Source organism: Oncorhynchus kisutch, linkage group LG3 (assembly GCF_002021735.2).
Source record: "Oncorhynchus kisutch isolate 150728-3 linkage group LG3, Okis_V2, whole genome shotgun sequence".
In the NCBI taxonomy this organism is placed as follows: domain Eukaryota; kingdom Metazoa; phylum Chordata; class Actinopteri; order Salmoniformes; family Salmonidae; genus Oncorhynchus; species Oncorhynchus kisutch.
Window position 1 is genome coordinate 65,059,527 of NC_034176.2, and position 17,876 is coordinate 65,077,402.

General features: G+C 43.6%; 1 protein-coding gene across 1 annotated transcript in view; it reads left to right on the top strand.

Annotated features, from left to right (window-relative positions):
- LOC109887602 (copine-7-like) overlaps positions 1-17,876 on the top strand; it is a 42,646-nt gene that overhangs the window by 13,747 nt on the left and 11,023 nt on the right. The window contains exons 5-12 of the mRNA XM_020478941.2: positions 3,175-3,249; positions 8,113-8,196; positions 8,292-8,381; positions 8,535-8,633; positions 8,855-8,941; positions 9,652-9,711; positions 10,826-10,959; positions 16,864-16,918. Of these exons, the coding sequence (XP_020334530.2) occupies positions 3,175-3,249; positions 8,113-8,196; positions 8,292-8,381; positions 8,535-8,633; positions 8,855-8,941; positions 9,652-9,711; positions 10,826-10,959; positions 16,864-16,918 (684 nt within the window). The remainder of the gene's footprint in view (positions 1-3,174; positions 3,250-8,112; positions 8,197-8,291; positions 8,382-8,534; positions 8,634-8,854; positions 8,942-9,651; positions 9,712-10,825; positions 10,960-16,863; positions 16,919-17,876) is intronic.

Consider the following 17,876-nt stretch of genomic DNA (forward strand, 5'->3'; position numbering starts at 1 on the left):
CAGGACAATGGCACCATGATATGAGATACAATAAATCATATTCATCCAAGATGCACACTGTACGTACAGAAAGCTTGACAAGCTGCTGATACGACACATGCACCAAGTGTTATAGCTTTGCTGTGTTGTATTATTGATAAGCTGAGAGAACCATAGAGTTTGTTACTGGACCATTGCCACACTTCTGTCTGAATGACAGAAACCATACACTTTACTGTAGAAATGTTCTTGTTGTTTTGAGTCAACAGATGTTGTTCATTATTGTAGTAATCGTGCATTTTAACACAGATAAAGTCCTGTTAGATAGACAGCACTTGATTCACTGGCTTACCGGCGTATAATGACACGTATTTAGGAGGTGAGGGGCAGTAAAGGGCCAATACAATTTGTCCTAATGTGTTGAGATGACTTGTAACCTTCTAATTGTTCGTCAGGAGTGGTTCTGAAGGTGAGCAGCACTCACTATAATGGGCTCATTGTAGTGATCTTGAACTCTTTGGGCTCTGACCACACCATTAGCTATGCAACACTGTGTCTCCTTTTAGTGTCTCCTTTTAGAGTGCTCCCTTCTCCCTAAGTTCCTCTCCCCTCTCATCTCTACTTTCTCCCCTCTCATCTCTCCTTTCTCCCCTCTCCCCTCTACCTCTATTCAATTCAAAGGGGCTTCATTGGCATGGGAAACTTGTTTACATTGCCAAAGCAAGTGAAATAAACAATAAACAAAAGTGAGAAGACACAAAACAACATTAACCAAAAACGATTAGAATTTAACTGAAAATATTGAACTCAAAAATGTTTTAAAAAGATAGACATTTAAAGTGTTATGTACAGTGTTTTAGCAATGTGCAAATAGTTGTAGCATGAATAGTAGGGGAAGATAAATAAACAGACAAATATTGGTGGTATTTACCATGTTGTTTGTGCTTTACTGGTTGCCCTGTTTTCATGGCAACGGGCCACAAATCTTGCTGATGTGACTGCACACTGCAGTATTTCACCTAACAGATATGGGAGTTTATCAATGTGTGATTTGTTTTCAAATTATTTGTGGGTCTGTGTGATATGTGGGAGATATGTATTTCTAATGTGGTCATATGTTTGGCAGAATGTTGGGAAGTGCAGCTCAGTTTCCACTTCATTTTGTGAGTAATGGGAACATAGCCTGTCTTCTCTCGAGAGCCAGGTCTGCCTATGGTGGCCTTTCTCAATAGCAAGGCTATGCTCACTGAGTCTTTACATTGTCAAGGATTTTCTTAATTTTGGGTCAGTCACAGTAGTCAGGTATGTTGCTACTGTGTACTCACTGTTTAGGGACAGATAGCATTACAATTTGCTCTGTTTTTTGGTCACAGCAAAAGTGTGTCAAATAGTTCTCTTAGTGTTTTCTCATAATTTGGTTGGTTCTGATTGTGTTGCTGTCCTGGGGCTCTGTGGGGTCTGTTTGTGTTTGTGAACAGAACCCCAGAACCAGCTGGATGAGGGGACACTTCTCTAGATGAATCTCTCTGTAGGTGAGGGCTTTGTGGTGGAATGTGTGGTCATCGCTTCCTTTTAGGTGGTTATAGAATTTAACAGCTCTGCATGTAATTGTTTGGGGCTTTGCGTTGTACACAAAGTATATTTTTTGGCAGAATTCTGTATGTAGAGTCTCAAGTGGGTGTTTGTCCCGTATTGTGAATTCTTGTTTGGTGAGTCGACCTCACAACCATAGAGAGTAATGGCTTCTAGAACTGATTGAAGTATTTTTTGCCAGATCGTAATTGGGATGACTGGTTGTATATTAATTTTGATGGCGTAGAAGGCCATTCCTGCCTTATCTGTTAGATCCTTCACTGCCTTGTGGAAGGTAACTGTCGTGTTGATGTTTAGGCCGAGGTAGGTATAGTTCTTTGTGTGCTCTAGGGCAACGCTGTCTAGATTTCATTTGTATTTGTTGTCCTGGTAACATAAGCTTTTTTGGAACACCATTATTTTCTCTTTACTGAGATTCATGGGGGCCCAAGTTTCACATAATCTGTGCAGAAGATCTAGGTGCTGCTGTGGGCCCTGCTTGGTTGGGGACAGAAGCACCAGATCATCTGCAAACAGTAGACATTTGATTGAGTCCAGAAGGGTGTGGCCGGATGCTGCAGACTGTTCCACTGCCCTCGCCAATTCATTGATATATTGTACACTGATTGTACAAAACATTTCCTGGATAGAGACTGACCAGGTGAAAGGTATGATCACTTATTGATGTCACTTGTTAAGTCCTCTCCAATCAGTGTAGATGAAGGTCAGGAGAGAGGTTAAAGAAGGATTTTGAAGCCTTGAGACAATTAAGACATTGACTGTGTAGGTGTGCTATATAGGGTAAATGGGAAAGACAAAATATTTAAGTGACTTTGAAAGGGATATGGTAGTAGGTGCCAGGTGCACCGGTTTGAGTGTAGTCAATAACTACAACACTGATGGGTTTGTCATGCTCAACAGTTTCCTCTGTGTATCAAGAATGGTTCAGCCAACTTGACACAACTGTGGGAAGCATTGGAGTCAACATGGGCCAGCATCCCTGTGGAATGCTTTCAACACCTTGTAGAGTCCATGCCCCGATGAATTTAGACTGTTCTGAAGGTAAAATGGAGTGCAACTCAATATTAGGAAGGCATTCCTAATATTTTGTACACTCAGTGTAAATGTTGAATAGGGTGGGGCTCAAGCTGCATCCCTGTCTCACCCCATGGTCCTGAGGAAGGAAATCTGTGTGTTTATTAACTATTTTCAACTGAACACTTGTTGTTTGTGTACATGGATTATATAATCTCTCTCTCTCTCTCTCTCTCTCTCTCTCTCATACTATCACCTGCTTTTTCACAAAATGTAGCATGTCTGTAATATTCCTTTAAATATGCAGAATAATACACTTTTTAGCTATTAGTGCATTCCTTTTGGGGGCCAACCAAACAGTCTTGTGGACTAACTTTGGACCCAGCTCCCATGCAGTCGTTTTGGCCAGCTCTGCATTACAGTAATGGAACCACATCCGTTTCTGGGCTTGAGTGAGCTTTCTGTTGAAGTTTTAAAGTAATAACACTCATGGTCCCGTCCACATGTCATACAACAGGCTGTCTGCCTGCGGAAAATAAAATATTCTCATTGGCAAACATTTGACTTACTAAAAATAACTTTTTTCAGGTACACGCTGAAGAAATTTCTGGCAACAATGGATATGTTGAACTGTTCTTCTGTGCCAAGAAACTGGATGATAAGGTAAGGGATTAGGGGCCTTCTCCTGATGGAAATGTCAATATAGTTGGGTGAATTTGTGCTTATTGCTGGCGGTTGAACCTCTCTCCTGTAATTGTGATTTCAAGATTGGATCTCTCTTTTCGACATAATCGGTCATTAACAAGACAAGAAAGATATACAATGATGATTTTCTACACTTATAAATGTAACATTTATTTAGATCCATATGCTTTACACTGTATTTACTGGAGGATATGACATACAGGCATCCAACATACAGTGGGGAGAAGAAGTATTTGATACACTGCCGATTTTGCAGGTTTTCCTACTTACAAAGCATGTAGGGGTCTGTAATTTTTTTATCATAGGTACACTTCAACTGTGAGAGACGGAATCTAAAACAAAAATCAAGAAAATCACATTGTATGATTTTTAAGTCATTCGTTTGCATTTTATTGCATGACATAACTATTTGATATATCAGAAAAGCAGAACTTAATATTTGGTACAGAAACCTTTGTTTGCAATTACAGAGATCATATGTTTCGTGTAGTTCTTGACCAGGTTTGCACACACTGCAGCAGGGATTTTGGCCCACTCCTCCATACAAACCTTCTCCAGATCCTTCAGGTTTCGGGGCTGTCGCTGGGCAATACGGATTTTCAGCTCCCTCCAAATATTTTCTATTGGGTTCAGGTCTGGAGACGGGCTAGGCCACTCCAGGACCTTGAGATGCTTCTTACGGAGCCACTCCTTAGTTGCCCTGGCTGTGTGTTTCGGGTCGTTGTCATGCTGGAAGACCCAGCCACGACCCATCTTACTGAGGGAAGGAGGTTGTTGGCCAAGATCTCGCGATACATTGTCCCATCCATCCTCCCCTCAATACGGTGCAGTCGTCCTGTTCCCTTTGCAGAAAAGCATCCCCAAAGAATGATGTTTCCACCTCCATGCTTCACAGTTGGCATGGTGTTCTTGGGGTTGTACTCATCCTTCTTCTTCCTCCAAACACGGCGAGTGGAGTTTAGACCAAAAAGCTCTATTTTTGTCTCATCAGACCACATATCCTTCTCCCATTCCTCCTCTGGATCATCCAGATGGTCATTGGCAAACTTCAAACGGGCCTGGACATGCGCTGGCTAGAGCAAGGGGACCTTGCGTGCGTTGCAGGATTTTAATCCATGACGGCATAGTGTGTTACTAATGGTTTTCTTTGAGACTGTGGTCCCAGCTCTTTTCGGGTCATTGACCAGGTCCTGCCGTGTAGTTCTGGGCTGATCCCTCACCTTCCTCATGATCATTGATGCCCCACGAGGTGAGATCTTGCATGGAGCCCCAGTCCGAGGGTGATTGACCGTCATCTTGAACTTCTTCCATTTTCTAATAATTGCGCCAACAGTTGTTGACTTCTCATCAAGCTGCTTGCCTATTGTCCTGTAGCCCATCCCAGCCTTGTGCAGGTCTACAATTTTATCCCTGATGTCCTTACCCAGCTCTCTGGTCTTGGCCATTGTGGAGAGGTTGGAGTCTGTTTGATTGAGTGTGTGGACAGGTGTCTTTTATACAGGTAATGAGTTCAAACAGGTGCAGTTAATACAGGTAATGAATGGAGAACAGGAGGGCTTCTTTAAGAAAAACTAACAGGTCTGTGAGAGCCGGAATTCTTACTGGTTGGTAGGTGATCAAATACTTATGTCATGCAATAAAATGCAAATTAATTACTTACAAATCATACAATGTGATTTCCTGGATTTTGTTTTAGATTCTGTCTCTCACAGTTGAAGTGTACCTATGATAAAAAATTACAGACCTCTACATGCTTTGTAAGTAGGAAAACCTGCAAAATCAGCAGTGTATCAAATACTTGTTCTCCCCACTGTACATTTCAGCGTTTGTTCTATTAAGTCTTATTTGAACTTGGCTTTCTGTAAATGCTGGTTCCCTGTTGAGACAAGCATTGTGAGAATGGTGTGTCATGGACCTTTGACAGATAGCCAGAGGAAGATGAGGGTGAGATCAGTGTGTGCGTGTGTGTTTGTGTGTGTGTGTGTGTGTGTGTGTGTGTGTGTGTGTGTGTGTGTGTGTGTGTGTGTGTGTGTGTGTGTGTGTGTGTGTGCGTGTGTGTGTGTGCGTGCGTGTGTGTTTGTGTGTGTGCGCATGCGTGCGTGCGTGTGTGCATGTGTGTGTGTGTGCGCGCTCGCGCGCTAAAGTGATGTTACGGTCTGGTTCTCTGTTTGCAAACAGCCCCTCCACACAAAGCATCCCACAATAGACCACTGACCCTGAAGCTCTGCAGGTGTCTGTTCTTCCTACAGTAGCAACAAGCCTCACCCGAACACCTCCACATTTACCCTCTCTCTCTCTCCTTGTCTCTCAACTAATATCTCTGCCCTTCTCCTTCTATTCCTCCTTTACTCAGCATATCTCTCAGGGTCTTCCTCCTTTTCTCTGCATATCTCTCAGGGTCTTCCTCCCTCACTTTCTCTGCCTCAGGCTAAAACATAGTGATTATCTGCAAAATACTGTTTTCCCTCCTTTTTTACTACCATTCCATTTTTGTCTGTAATTTAGGAATTTAGACATTTCAAGTATCCTGGCTCTGAAAGGCTACCTTGCAATATCCAAAGGACATGATCGACCTGTCCTTTTCAACTCCTAAATTCCTGTGCCCTAACACAAGATGAGGAACTCAATCCAACATGGGGCTCTCTGTGCAAAGACAGCACAGAAAGCAGTAGTTTTTCAGTAAATGGCTTGATGGAGAAAAGCTATGGAAAATGCATAGTGGGCTCAGTAAGAGGGAGTTTGTTGTCGGTAGAGCATTTAGGAGGGTTACGAAAGATATTTGGCAGCAGATTTTGGGTGCTGGAGCACTGAGGCACCTACAGTAGAGCTGGCACACCCACACAAGGCTCAAGGCAGAAGGTTCATATCTCAGTCAACAAGACTGGAATAACTCTCTGACATCAATGATTATAGCAGAAATCTTCTTCCTGCCTCTCTATGCTCTCAGAATGCTACCAAGCAAAGGGTGCGATTGGCCTCTGACTCTAAGCAGTGTTGGAGAAAGTTAACAGGGAGTGGAGGTAAAGTTTTGCTTAGTAAGTATTCATCAGAGCAGAGCCCAGGCTCCTTTGTAAGGCATTTATTAGAGTTAGCAAGAGTTACAGTCTTTTTGATTGGCTGATTGGACCTAACCCAGTAGAAATAGGGTCATGATGAGCAATTTCATGTGGAAATAAAAACAGATTTCCAATTGCACTGTTTGTGATTTAGAGACAAACAATAAAGGCTAATGAAATCTCGGGTGTACATTGGAGGCAGGGAAACTTATCAATGGTGGTATGGTGGCTTTAAAACGTTCTCTTTCCTTTTCTTATTGACATAATTACATTTCAGTTGCCCAACCCTGTCAGAAAACTGCTTTAACTTCCAAAAAGGTTATTTGGCTGTCCCCATAGGAGAACCCTTTTTGTGTTTCAGGTAAAAGCACTTTTTGGTTCCTGTTGGAATCATTTTTGGTTTTATGTAGAACCCTCTGTGTAAAGGGTTCTACATGAAACCCCAAACAGTTCTATTTGTAACAAAAATGATTCTAACTGGAACCTAAAAGGGTTATTCAAAGGGTTCTCGTATGGGGACAGCCGAATAACCCTTGTAGGGCTGGAGAAAAATTGTCAGAGAGCTGGAGATGGAAAGTGTGTGGGGGGGGGGGGGGGGGGGAATGGCCACATGCTCAGGCAGATTAATTACCAGGCTACTATCTTTGTATGGAATCTGTCCGTTCCAATGACTTTGAGGATCCCATTACACTGAGAAATATTACTCCAATAGACTATGCACATGATCTATACCATTCAAGCTATAAATACTGCCTGCTTCACGGTGGTGATCAGATGATGATGAGGCACTTTAGTAATGTAGTTGATTTACCAGCACAATGGTTGATGGCTCGGACAAAGTACCTTTTCAAAGGTTTGCATTTAAACTTCTTGAATGTTTAACCTTTTGTTTTCAAAGTACTCGAGAAGTGAGATACGTAGAAAATATATATAATTGTAGATGGAAAGAGTTGCTGTGACAACCACAGTATGAGCAACATGGATCAGGCAATGAAATATCCTCCATTTATTTCTAATACTGTAATGCTGCCTGAAACGCTATCCAAGGTACTGAACAAACTACTGGAGGACATTATGGAACTTGTAACATTATGGAACTCAGTAGACCGTGCTGGTCAAAGGTAACTTAATTAATGGTGCTGATTATATAAGTGGTGAGAGCTGTTATTGCTGGACAGGGATTAAATGTTGAATGCACGTCAGTCCACAGTGACGCCACTGGCAAGGGGTTGCCGTGGCAACGGTATTGGGGGCTACCTCCCTCTTTCCTCCCTTGCTGTCCCTGTGGAGCTGTATCAGGCTAATGCAGCGAGAAACGGGGACATTAAATATCTTGTTTTGTGCCCCCCTCTCACTCTCTCACACACTCGTTCTTTCTCCCTCCATTGCTTTCTCTAACACTCTCACACACATACACTACACGATGTACAGAAATACTGTCTGTTGAGCCCTAAACAATCAATTGACCCAAACAAGCTGTAGTTGCTCTCAGCCTTACCTTGAGACTCTATGTCAAATGACTCTTTCACACCCTTTTCCTGATTTGATTTGTTACAGCCGTGAACAATACACCACATGCACAGGCAGGGGACAAGCTGTGTCAAATTGAGCACCAGGAGGACCAAGCTAACATGATGACATCTGTCTGTGTGTGTGTGATTTCAACAACTTGTTTGTTATTTGATTGTCTGAGATTTAATGACTGTACATTAATGGCTCAACTAGAATTAGTGTTTTATGTTTGATTGGTTTGTATATTTGGCAGGATCTCTTCAGTAAGTCAGACCCCTTTTTGGAAATATATCGAATCAACGATGATGGGTCGGAACAGCTCGTTCACAGAACTGAGGTAATAGACACATATATTCCTCCTCTCTGTATCTACCTCTCCTTCTCCATGTGTGGTGAAAGTTACTCATGTCTAATGTGCTCTTGCTGTTGCAGGTAATCAAAAACAACCTGAACCCTGTGTGGGAGCCCTTTAAAGTGTCTCTCATCTCTCTGTGTAGCTGTGATGAGGACAGGAAGCTCAAGGTAAGAAACACAGGAAGGCATAGTGTGATGGTTTAACGTTGCTGCTGTGGTGTTGATGAATGAATGAATGGAACTGGTGAATGAAGAAACTTACTGGTGAATGAACAGTCAATATCAGAGGGTTCTGTCTGTCACTGTCTGGTTGTGTCACAGTGCCTAGTCTGGGATTCTGACTCCAGGGGAAAACACGACTTCATCGGGGAGTTTTATGCCACCTTCAGAGAAATGCAGAAAATTGGCGGTGGAAGCAAGGTCAGTCGAACGGAGAGTGAGTGCTGTCAGTCACTGTTGAATGTTTGATGTGTGTCACGGATGTGTCACGGATGTGTCACTTATCTCTGACAAAGACAGAAACAGGTGAAAGGAACGTTGCGCTGCTCTTCTATCTTCTGCAAGTCGTACCGCAGGTCTGCAGCAGACGTCACGACTCGTAACTGTGTCTCTGTATGTGTTGTCTACCTCTTGTGTTGAAGGTCACATGGGATTGCATGAATCCAAAGTACAAACTGAAGAAAAAGAACTACAAGAACTCTGGGGTGGTCATCCTCAGTGACCTTAAGGTTAGAGCCAACATTTACAGCTCCTGCTCAGCAACTCTCCACTATTGAATACATAGAGAATCATCCCCGTGTCTTTGCTATACGGTTCTACTCTCTCAGAACATGTACACATAGTGCTGATGAATTAGTACTGCTCGTTTCAGAAATGCGATCATCCTCAGTTTACTGTCCACCCCCACAACCCAAATCTGTAAATGACTACATCTGTGGGTGGCTGTCATAGTGCTTTTCCCCCTATGTTTTCAGTTCGCAGGTCTTTTAAAGTATAGTTGTTTTGGTGTCTCTCAGGCCTATTGTTTCGGCAGCCTATCATTTGGATGATTTCATTTGGATTCATTAGTTTACTGTGCCCCAGCTCATGTGATTGCTGCTGTGTCTCAGTTTGAATCCTCTGCCGCCCCCACTGGGTGTGTGATCTCTAACTGGCATGGAGAGAACACACTGCACATCACAGAGGTGCTGCCCTCAGACTAAATTAAATCATCACCATTCTCCATGTTCATGCTTACTACATAATACTTGTTTTCTAAACACTGATTGCTACTGAGTAGTGGTTTAATAATAGTTTTAAAATACATACTTGTTCTTTTGTAAATGGACCAGCCATTGGTTAAAACTGGAACTCATCTAAAAACATTGATGAGTACTCTACCGAGTCTGAACCCCCAACCTCTGGGGTTTAGTTTAAAAGCTTCTTCTCTGTTCTGCAGCTTCACAGAGTGTATTCCTTCCTGGACTACATCATGGGAGGATGCCAAATCCACTTTACAGTAAGTTGAGTAGCCGATGCGTGCACTAGCAGGTCATCATCACTTAGCAGCATGGTACAACGCTATGCTAACCTTCAAAACATGTACGATCCACTGACTGCATACACATTCTATACATGTTAATGGTTGCTTGCCTTCGTTAAGGTGTTGGAATAGACAATAGACGTAGTATTTTAACCTGCCTTTGAAATTTAAACCAGTGTTCCATTTCCAGGTTAAGTGCTGTCATCAAGGCCAGTGTTTTGATTAAATGCTACGTTCTCTAAGTGTGAAACATTACATTCTGCATTTTTTAACTAATTAAACATTACCCCGCTGACTGGCATTTTCCGTTGTTTCCGGATGATTCTCTCACTGAAGGCTAGCTCCTTAGAAGTATAGCTGAGGCAATAATGAATATTCATTTAGGGGAACGGCTATGTTAGGAGCACTGCTTCATTGTTGCATAGACGGCCGTAGGTATCACCTTCCACAGATTAAGAACACGATAGAAGTCCTTTGATAATGCACTAATCATTAAAAAAAATACCTGCAGAATATTTACATGATAATTTCCCTTGTTGAGAAGCTGCAGTTCTCCCTGTGCCCGTATCTTTAGCACTGCTGACGTCAAAGAAGTGAAATATCTCTGTCCTTTTGTCACTCCTTTTTGACATGCCCTCAATGCATCGTGCAGATATGTTGGTCGTATAAATTGCTCTGAGAACATCTGCGCAATGACTGGACATAAAAATAGAAATTTAACAGACGGCTTCAGCAATGTTCATTTACGTATCTTAGATATTTATGTTTTCAACATATATTATACAGATTCACTTGCGTAAGCAGTTATGCAATTATGCTTGAGGACATGATTGCGATGATATTACAGTATTTAAGACCTTGTGAGGGCGCTCCCAGGTTGAAATGTAACTCAATGGCGCAGGCTCCAGACACTTACACAATGGAAGTCAATTGATTTGTCATAATCTTCCTCTATAGAAACACAAGTTTGACAGAGCACTGTACAGCGTAGCCTGCTTCAACACAATCTGCATGGACAGGTAGACGCTAGGTCTAGTGTTTATGGTGTTTGGTTTGTTTACATTCTTCTATGAATCTGTCATTGCTCTAGGTGGCCATTGACTTCACAGCCTCCAACGGAGACCCACGGAACAGCTGCTCCCTACACTACATCAACCCGTACCAGCCCAATGAGTATCTGAAGGCTTTGATAGCAGTGGGGGAGATCTGTCAGGATTATGACAGGTTAGTCAGCACCATGCCTCTCTGCCCAGCCTTATCTTGATCTCTATCTGTGGGGCTGCTCTCTGTATGTCTATCAATGGGAAATTTAACTTTAACCCGAGACAGTGGTTCTACTCCATCTAATTCCCAGCTATGAGGAGGTAATGGAATTTGTGGAATGCTGAAATAGAATAGAATTCAGAGGAATCTTTCTACTACTCACTGAAGCATGAGTTGGAAAATGAATGACAGAGTTGAACAATTATTACAATGATAAGGCCTCGATTCAATCAGATCGAGTGATAACTCACGTTGTTTTGCCGGTGTTGAAGGTGTAACTGCGGTATGAGCCCGCAAATCGGCGAGTGGCTGTTCTTGTGTGTTACAAATCACTCCCTTCCTATTATCCCTACCGCGTTAGAAGTTCAAAACTGCAATAGAAAGTGTGCATGTTTTCATGTTCATTTGGATGGGGATAGGCTATCAGTCTAATCGAGGTGTAGACAATATAACATCACACATTAGAGTGTCTGAACTTGTAATGTGACTGCATGAACGTCTAACACGGCTGCATGGGATTTGTCCCATATAAAGGTGGGTGTGGTTTTGCTGCATCCAATGGCAGTGTCCGAGATAAGGTAACGCAAGGAGCCGCTTGTGGATTTGACACCACCAAAACAAAAAAAACAGTACTTTTCATGCATTAATTAAATTAAGGTCCACCTGCAATTCTCATGCCCACTGCCGACACTTTCATTAAATCCCTATAGTTCCACCTTACTAGGAGGAAATTAGAGCAAACAAATTGCCTTTACACAGACATTACAAATGCATGAGGAGGCCCTGGGGAAATCTCAGATGAAGTTGCTTGGAGGCAGAATCAGTGTTTGAGATGAGTCTAGTCTGTTTAGATTTACTGCTGCCTCTGCTGTAGACAGCAGGTCTTGTTCCATCCGTGGTGGCGGATGCAGCATTTCCTCTGTCCTGTGGTGCTCACTGCACCCTGTGATATCCTATTCTGTCTCAGCCTGGCAAAGACTGCCTGTGCCTGGCGGAGCGGCCAAATCCCCCTCCATGGCTGGCAAGGGATCATTACCCCGATCCAGAGGAGAGGACACCCAGCCTGGCGCAGTGGCACAGCAGGATTAGCAGAGGCAGAGAGGGGACAGTAGCAGGATGGGCAGAGACAGGGAGGGACAGTAGCAGGATGGGCAGAGACAGGGAGGGACAGTAGCAGGATGGGCAGAGACAGGGAGGGACAGTAGCAGGATGGGCAGAGGCAGGGAGGGACAGTAGCAGGATGGGCAGAGACAGGGAGGGACAGTAGCAGGATGGGCAGAGGCAGGGAGGGACAGTAGCAGGATGGGCAGAGACAGGGAGGGACAGTAGCAGGATGGGCAGAGGCAGGGAGGGACAGTAGCAGGATGGGCAGAGACAGGGAGGGACAGTAGCAGGATGGGCAGAGACAGGGGTAGAGAGGGACAGAGGGCAGAGAGCAGAGGGCAGAGGAGAGGCAACAGCAGAGCCATAGGTAGAAGTGGAGAGATGGCAGAAGAAGGGTGCACAGGGCTCTTAAGGGTTTGGGGAGATAATGGTTTCAATGGCTGGGGAGAGTTGGAGAGACAGTCTGTATATTTTAATTTGTGTGTGTGGTCACATGACTTTCCTTATACTGTATTTGTTAAGGATATGTCATTGACTGGTTATTATATTATTGTTACACTCCTCATTTATAAATGACTAATTCAATATTTATTCAATATACACCAGGGCTATCGGAGACAGTCTTGTCAGACACTGGTTAATTAGAAGCAAATTATTTCAAATTGGGTCTATTTTAGAGGAAAGATCCTCTTGTCTGTCGGCACAGAGCCAAATGAGGATTTACACTGTGAGTCATGCCAGTGTTGGCTCCTCCTCTTGAATGTGTGGAGAACGTTGGCTGCCTAATTAAAGAATGCAAGAGATAACTCTAGAACAGCAGAAGACCTGCTGGAGAGACACAAACTCTAGCTACCTGGAAAAGAGATGTGTAGGTAGCTAACTCAGTTTGGTGTTGGGTGTCACAAACATGCCTTTAAGTGTTGCGCCTACGTTACATATTGTGGGTTATCTCCTCCCACGTCAGGCTGTTATTCAGGTGCACAACGTGGGCATGCAGGCCTCTTGTGGGGAACATCAGGTGATGTTTGATCACTTTTACACAGTAGGAGCTGGATTAGGAGCCGGGCACCTTTTGCTCTGAGTGGGAAGTGGCTGGTTCTCCTACTGAGAGGGGAACAGGGCTCAGTGAAGACACCCGCCTGCAAGATCCGCTCTCACACCATGTCACGTGGAAGTGAAAAAGAGGTGCCAACATGGAGCCCACACATTGGTGCCATCCTCATTAAGAGGCCTGTGAACAGCCTCACATTTGGCTCTCCCACTCTTCTTATTGGTGTCACGTTGAAATATGGCTGTCTACCGGGGTGGTAGTCCTCCACAGCATAGCAGTCTGTGAGACATAATTAGTTCTCCACTTGTGACTTATCACTTAGTACAGCCATGTGCTGCTTAAGAAAAGACACAGAGGTGGACTAGTACTCCACACAAACCAACCAACCAACCTGTAGGTTGTGATGTTTAATCCAGGCTCAATTGGAAAAAGGCATTAGAATCCTAAAACGTTGAGCACAATCAAAGAGAATATGTTTACCACTACACAGAAAGGCTACTTCCCAGAGAATGTCTATTTTATCTGGGGGAACCATAGTCAGACTTGAAAGCCAGTTTCTTTCACTCTCGGGAACTTGTGGCACCTCTACATTTTCTCAAACACCAGGTTCTATTCCCACAAAGTATTAAACTGACTGATAGAACAGAGAAGCACCAAGCATCAGAACTAAGTAGCAGTAGCTCCAGTGGAAGTATTTGTACCGCCTCTTCTCTTGATACTACAGGAGCTTTGGAATATATTGACTGCATTTGCGTCAGAGGAGAAAAGTAAGATAAATCGCTGAGGCAACTTTGAGAAGTTGTTTCAGGTCGATCTCGCCGTTATGTTAAAATTATAAGTCTGATGTATTGTAATGAGCTTTCTGTTTGGACAAAACACCACGGACTAGATAGAATAGAAAGATACAAGACAAACAACAACAGCAGTATGTCAAAGATAGCTATTCAAGGCAGCGATATCAGACATCAGTGGTTGAGTAGTTTGAATTGTATTATAGAACTTGAAACTGGCTTTGCCACCGCCGAGCAGAGAGTATGTTGTAGGCTCATTTCTCATTCACCCATTGTGATGGATCTCCCTTGCATTACAGACAATAATTAACAAAACTGTCCACCCAACTTGACCCTGCATGCAGTTTATTCACTCATTTATCATGATTTGCTGTCAGAGAAAATGTGTTTTCGGCACGTTGTGTTGCAGCCAATTTTGTTCTCGTACACCTCCATTGCTCCTGCAGGTTATTCCTGTCCTTTCTCCTGGATAGCGCTGTCCTGTGGGATTCATTAAACGCAGGATTAGCCATTGACAGAATCTGCGTAAATCTCCCCACGGAGGGTGGAGGGAGAGAGGAGGTCCACTTTCCCCTCTTTCTTCATCTGAGGATTAAGGAGTTGAGGATTAAGGAGATTAAGGACCAAAGTGTTGATGGAGGGAACAAAAAGAGAGCATTTCTATAACTCGACTGGGGGCAGAGAGAGAGAAATCATGTCTGCTGCTTTCCTTAATTGATCCAAGATGTTTTACCAGCTCTCTTTTCCCTGGGTTGATAGAAAGGGAAGGGCATACCTAGTCAGTTGTACAATTTAATGCATTCAACTGAAATGTGTCTTCCGCATTTAAACCAACCCCTCTGAATCAGAGAGATGGGGCCTTGAGTGTCTGTTCTTAGAGGGCAGTCTGAGCATCTTCCTCTAATGGGCAGAACGGAGTCTGTGTGTCTGTGCATGTGTCTGTGCATCTGTCTGTGCCTGTGTCTGTGTCTGTGTCGGTGTGTGTGTCTGTGTGTGTGTCTGTGCGTGTATCTGTGCGTGTGTCTGTGCCTGTGCATGTGTCTGTGCGTGTGTCTGTGCGTGTGTCTGTGTCGGTGCCTGTGTCGGTGCCTGTGTCTGTCTGTGTGTTTGTGCGTGTGTCTGTGTCTGTGTCTGTGCGTGTGTCTGTGTGTGTGTCTGTGCCTGTGCCCGTGTCTGTGTCTGTGTCTGCATCTGTGTCTGTGCGTGTGTCTGTGCGTGTGTCTGTGTCTGTGTCTGTGCGTGTGTCTATGTGTGTGCCTGTGCGTGTTTCTGTGTCTGTGTGTGTGTCTGTGCGTGTGTCTGTGCGTGTGTCTGTGCGTGTGTCTATGCGTGTGTGTGTGTCTGTGTCTGTGCGTGTGTGTGTGTCTGTGCGTGTGTCTGTGCCTGTGTGTCTGTGTCTGTGCGTGTGTCTGTGCATGTTTCTGTGTTTCTGTGTGTGTGTTTGTGTCTGTGCGTGTGTCTGTGCGTGTGTCTGTGCGCGTGTCTGTGCGTGTGTCTGTGTCTGTGCGCGTGTCTGTGCCTGTGTCTGTGCGTGCCCTCATGTATTACTAGGCCTGTTAGAGCAAAGGACCATGGTTTTGGGGATGACGTTCCACATGTGTTGTACTGTACATCCACCAAGCCCAATTTGATTTGAAAAAATAAATATATTTCTGATTGGCTTGCATGTTAGATTCTCCCCTGTCAGTCTTTAGAGAGCAGCTGTAAGCAAACTGTGAATATCGGGGATGGCAGCAACCTTTGTGCAATTGGAAACCAGTTGCCTTTGTAGTGGCCTTGGTTGTTCGGACAGCTTCTCTCTTTCTCATGAGAGAGTGGCATCCTGAGAGAGTATACCATCTCCTGAGACAGAGGAAGCCCAATTGAAGATTACTATGTTTAGAACAGAGATGATCATTCTTAATTCACAAGGGTGGATGATGAGACCAGAAGGGTTTTATCGTCTGTTTTTCCATTAACGTATCACGTATCAATCAGCCAGAGATGGGATATTAAAGTTTACAGTCCTTTAGTTGTCTCTAATGAGGGCTTTACAGGCAAATCTTCAATTGAATGCTTATTGCTTCCTGCTTTAGTGTTCCCAGCCCATGTCACCACTCTATCCCCTTCCTGCTGCAGTAAATCAATTAAAACAGCTCCTTTCAAATGCTGATGACTGAAACCAAGATGTTATTATGGAGATGTTCATTCAGATAGCCACGGTGCTCGAGACTCCACTTTTTTCTGCATGAAAGCAATGTCCCGATAGCAGAAATAAAATCATGTATTTAGGCAGTATTACTAATGTGATGGAAAAGAAGCTAGCACAGCCCAGCACACATGTTCACAGTGCCATGGATTGGAGAGTGATAGATACACACATTCCCTGTCAGAGAGAGAGAGAGCTGTAACTCACTAATCATTCCATCTCATATTTGAATCCTTTCTTCAACCCTCTCTTTTTGCCGTTGTCCTACTGTGTCTTACACTCTCATTCTCCCCCACAGTTCCTGCTTTCATTCCTCCAGTGCAGTGCTCTCCTGCCCTCCTGACAAAGAGTAATGCATTCAATATGGCAGAGCATATTCTACTACATCAGCTCAGCATATTAGAATGAAACCGATAATGATGTGGGGAATACAGCAATTGTGACGGCACAATTACCACTTGTTGGCGGGGAGTAACATAATCTCACCCCATAGGTGCAAACTGACAGCTGGGACAAAGAAGCAAATCTTAAATTGCCATTTGAGTGTCCTAACTGGTTAAATTGTAAACAAGTCTTAAAAGGAGGGGTTTGCAGTGTAGTTTTTTCTGTGTGAAAGAGATAAATTACAGTAATGTTCTCAACAAGTATCTTCCATTTGATCAGTGACCGTGTAACTTTACTGTAACAGCGACAACAGTATTATTGTATGATTGATTTACTTTACATTTTAGTGACAAAAGATTTTCCGCCTTGGGATTTGGTGCCAGAATTCCACCCAATTATGAGGTGAGTATTATCTTGTTTAGTTGTTATAATATTTCCCCACACTGCTTATTTTCCCTCCATCCTCTCCCCTCTTGGTATTTGCCCATGCCCTGAGTCTATATATTGAACGGGCTGATTGCCCTATATCCTGACACCATTCGTCACTCTGTCAAAATCTCACATTTCAAATTCATAATTGAGTTTATTTTTATTCACAAGCCCCTTCTCTGGAAATACCAACCTGTCCCCGAGAAAATAACATGTTCTGAGGAATTAGAATAATGGCAAGCAAGGCTCCTTGGTGTTGATGGCCACTTGTCAGAAGGTTTCAGGAGCGAGACAGGGGCGTTGTTTTAGCAAATTTGGCATGGAGAACAGAGATCTGGCTGTTGTTTTAACTAGCACCCTGGGGAGAGGGTTTGAAGTGCCGCGCACACACACACACACACACACACACACACACACACACACACACACACACACACACACACACACACACACACACACACACACACACACACACACATCGCTTTCAGACACACAGACTGCTTCCAGAGATGGAGAATCACAGGCACACTGAAGTACTGGCAGGTCAACAGACCGAGAAAATATCAAATAAGGCTATCAGACTCTGCTTCTGTTCTGTTCTGTGCATTGGCTTATAAATAGTATTGCCTACTGTAAGTTCTGTAATTATGGCTTAATGACATCTGTCTTGTCAAAGGTACATACACTGGACCAAAAATACTTGTTTTGATTGGATAGAAAAATGCCACGTCTGAACACTTTCTGAACCCCAGGCTGCTAAAATGCTATAAAACCAAATCTGTAAATTCTGTATTGTTGCTGTCACTTAGAATAGTCCAAGAGCCCAAAGCTGTTGTATTTACCCAAAATAGTAAAAGTTCTCAAATGGCTGTGTGGCTGTGGCTTTGTTCAATAAGATAACTGGACCACTTTGTATCAGGAACAGGGTCAT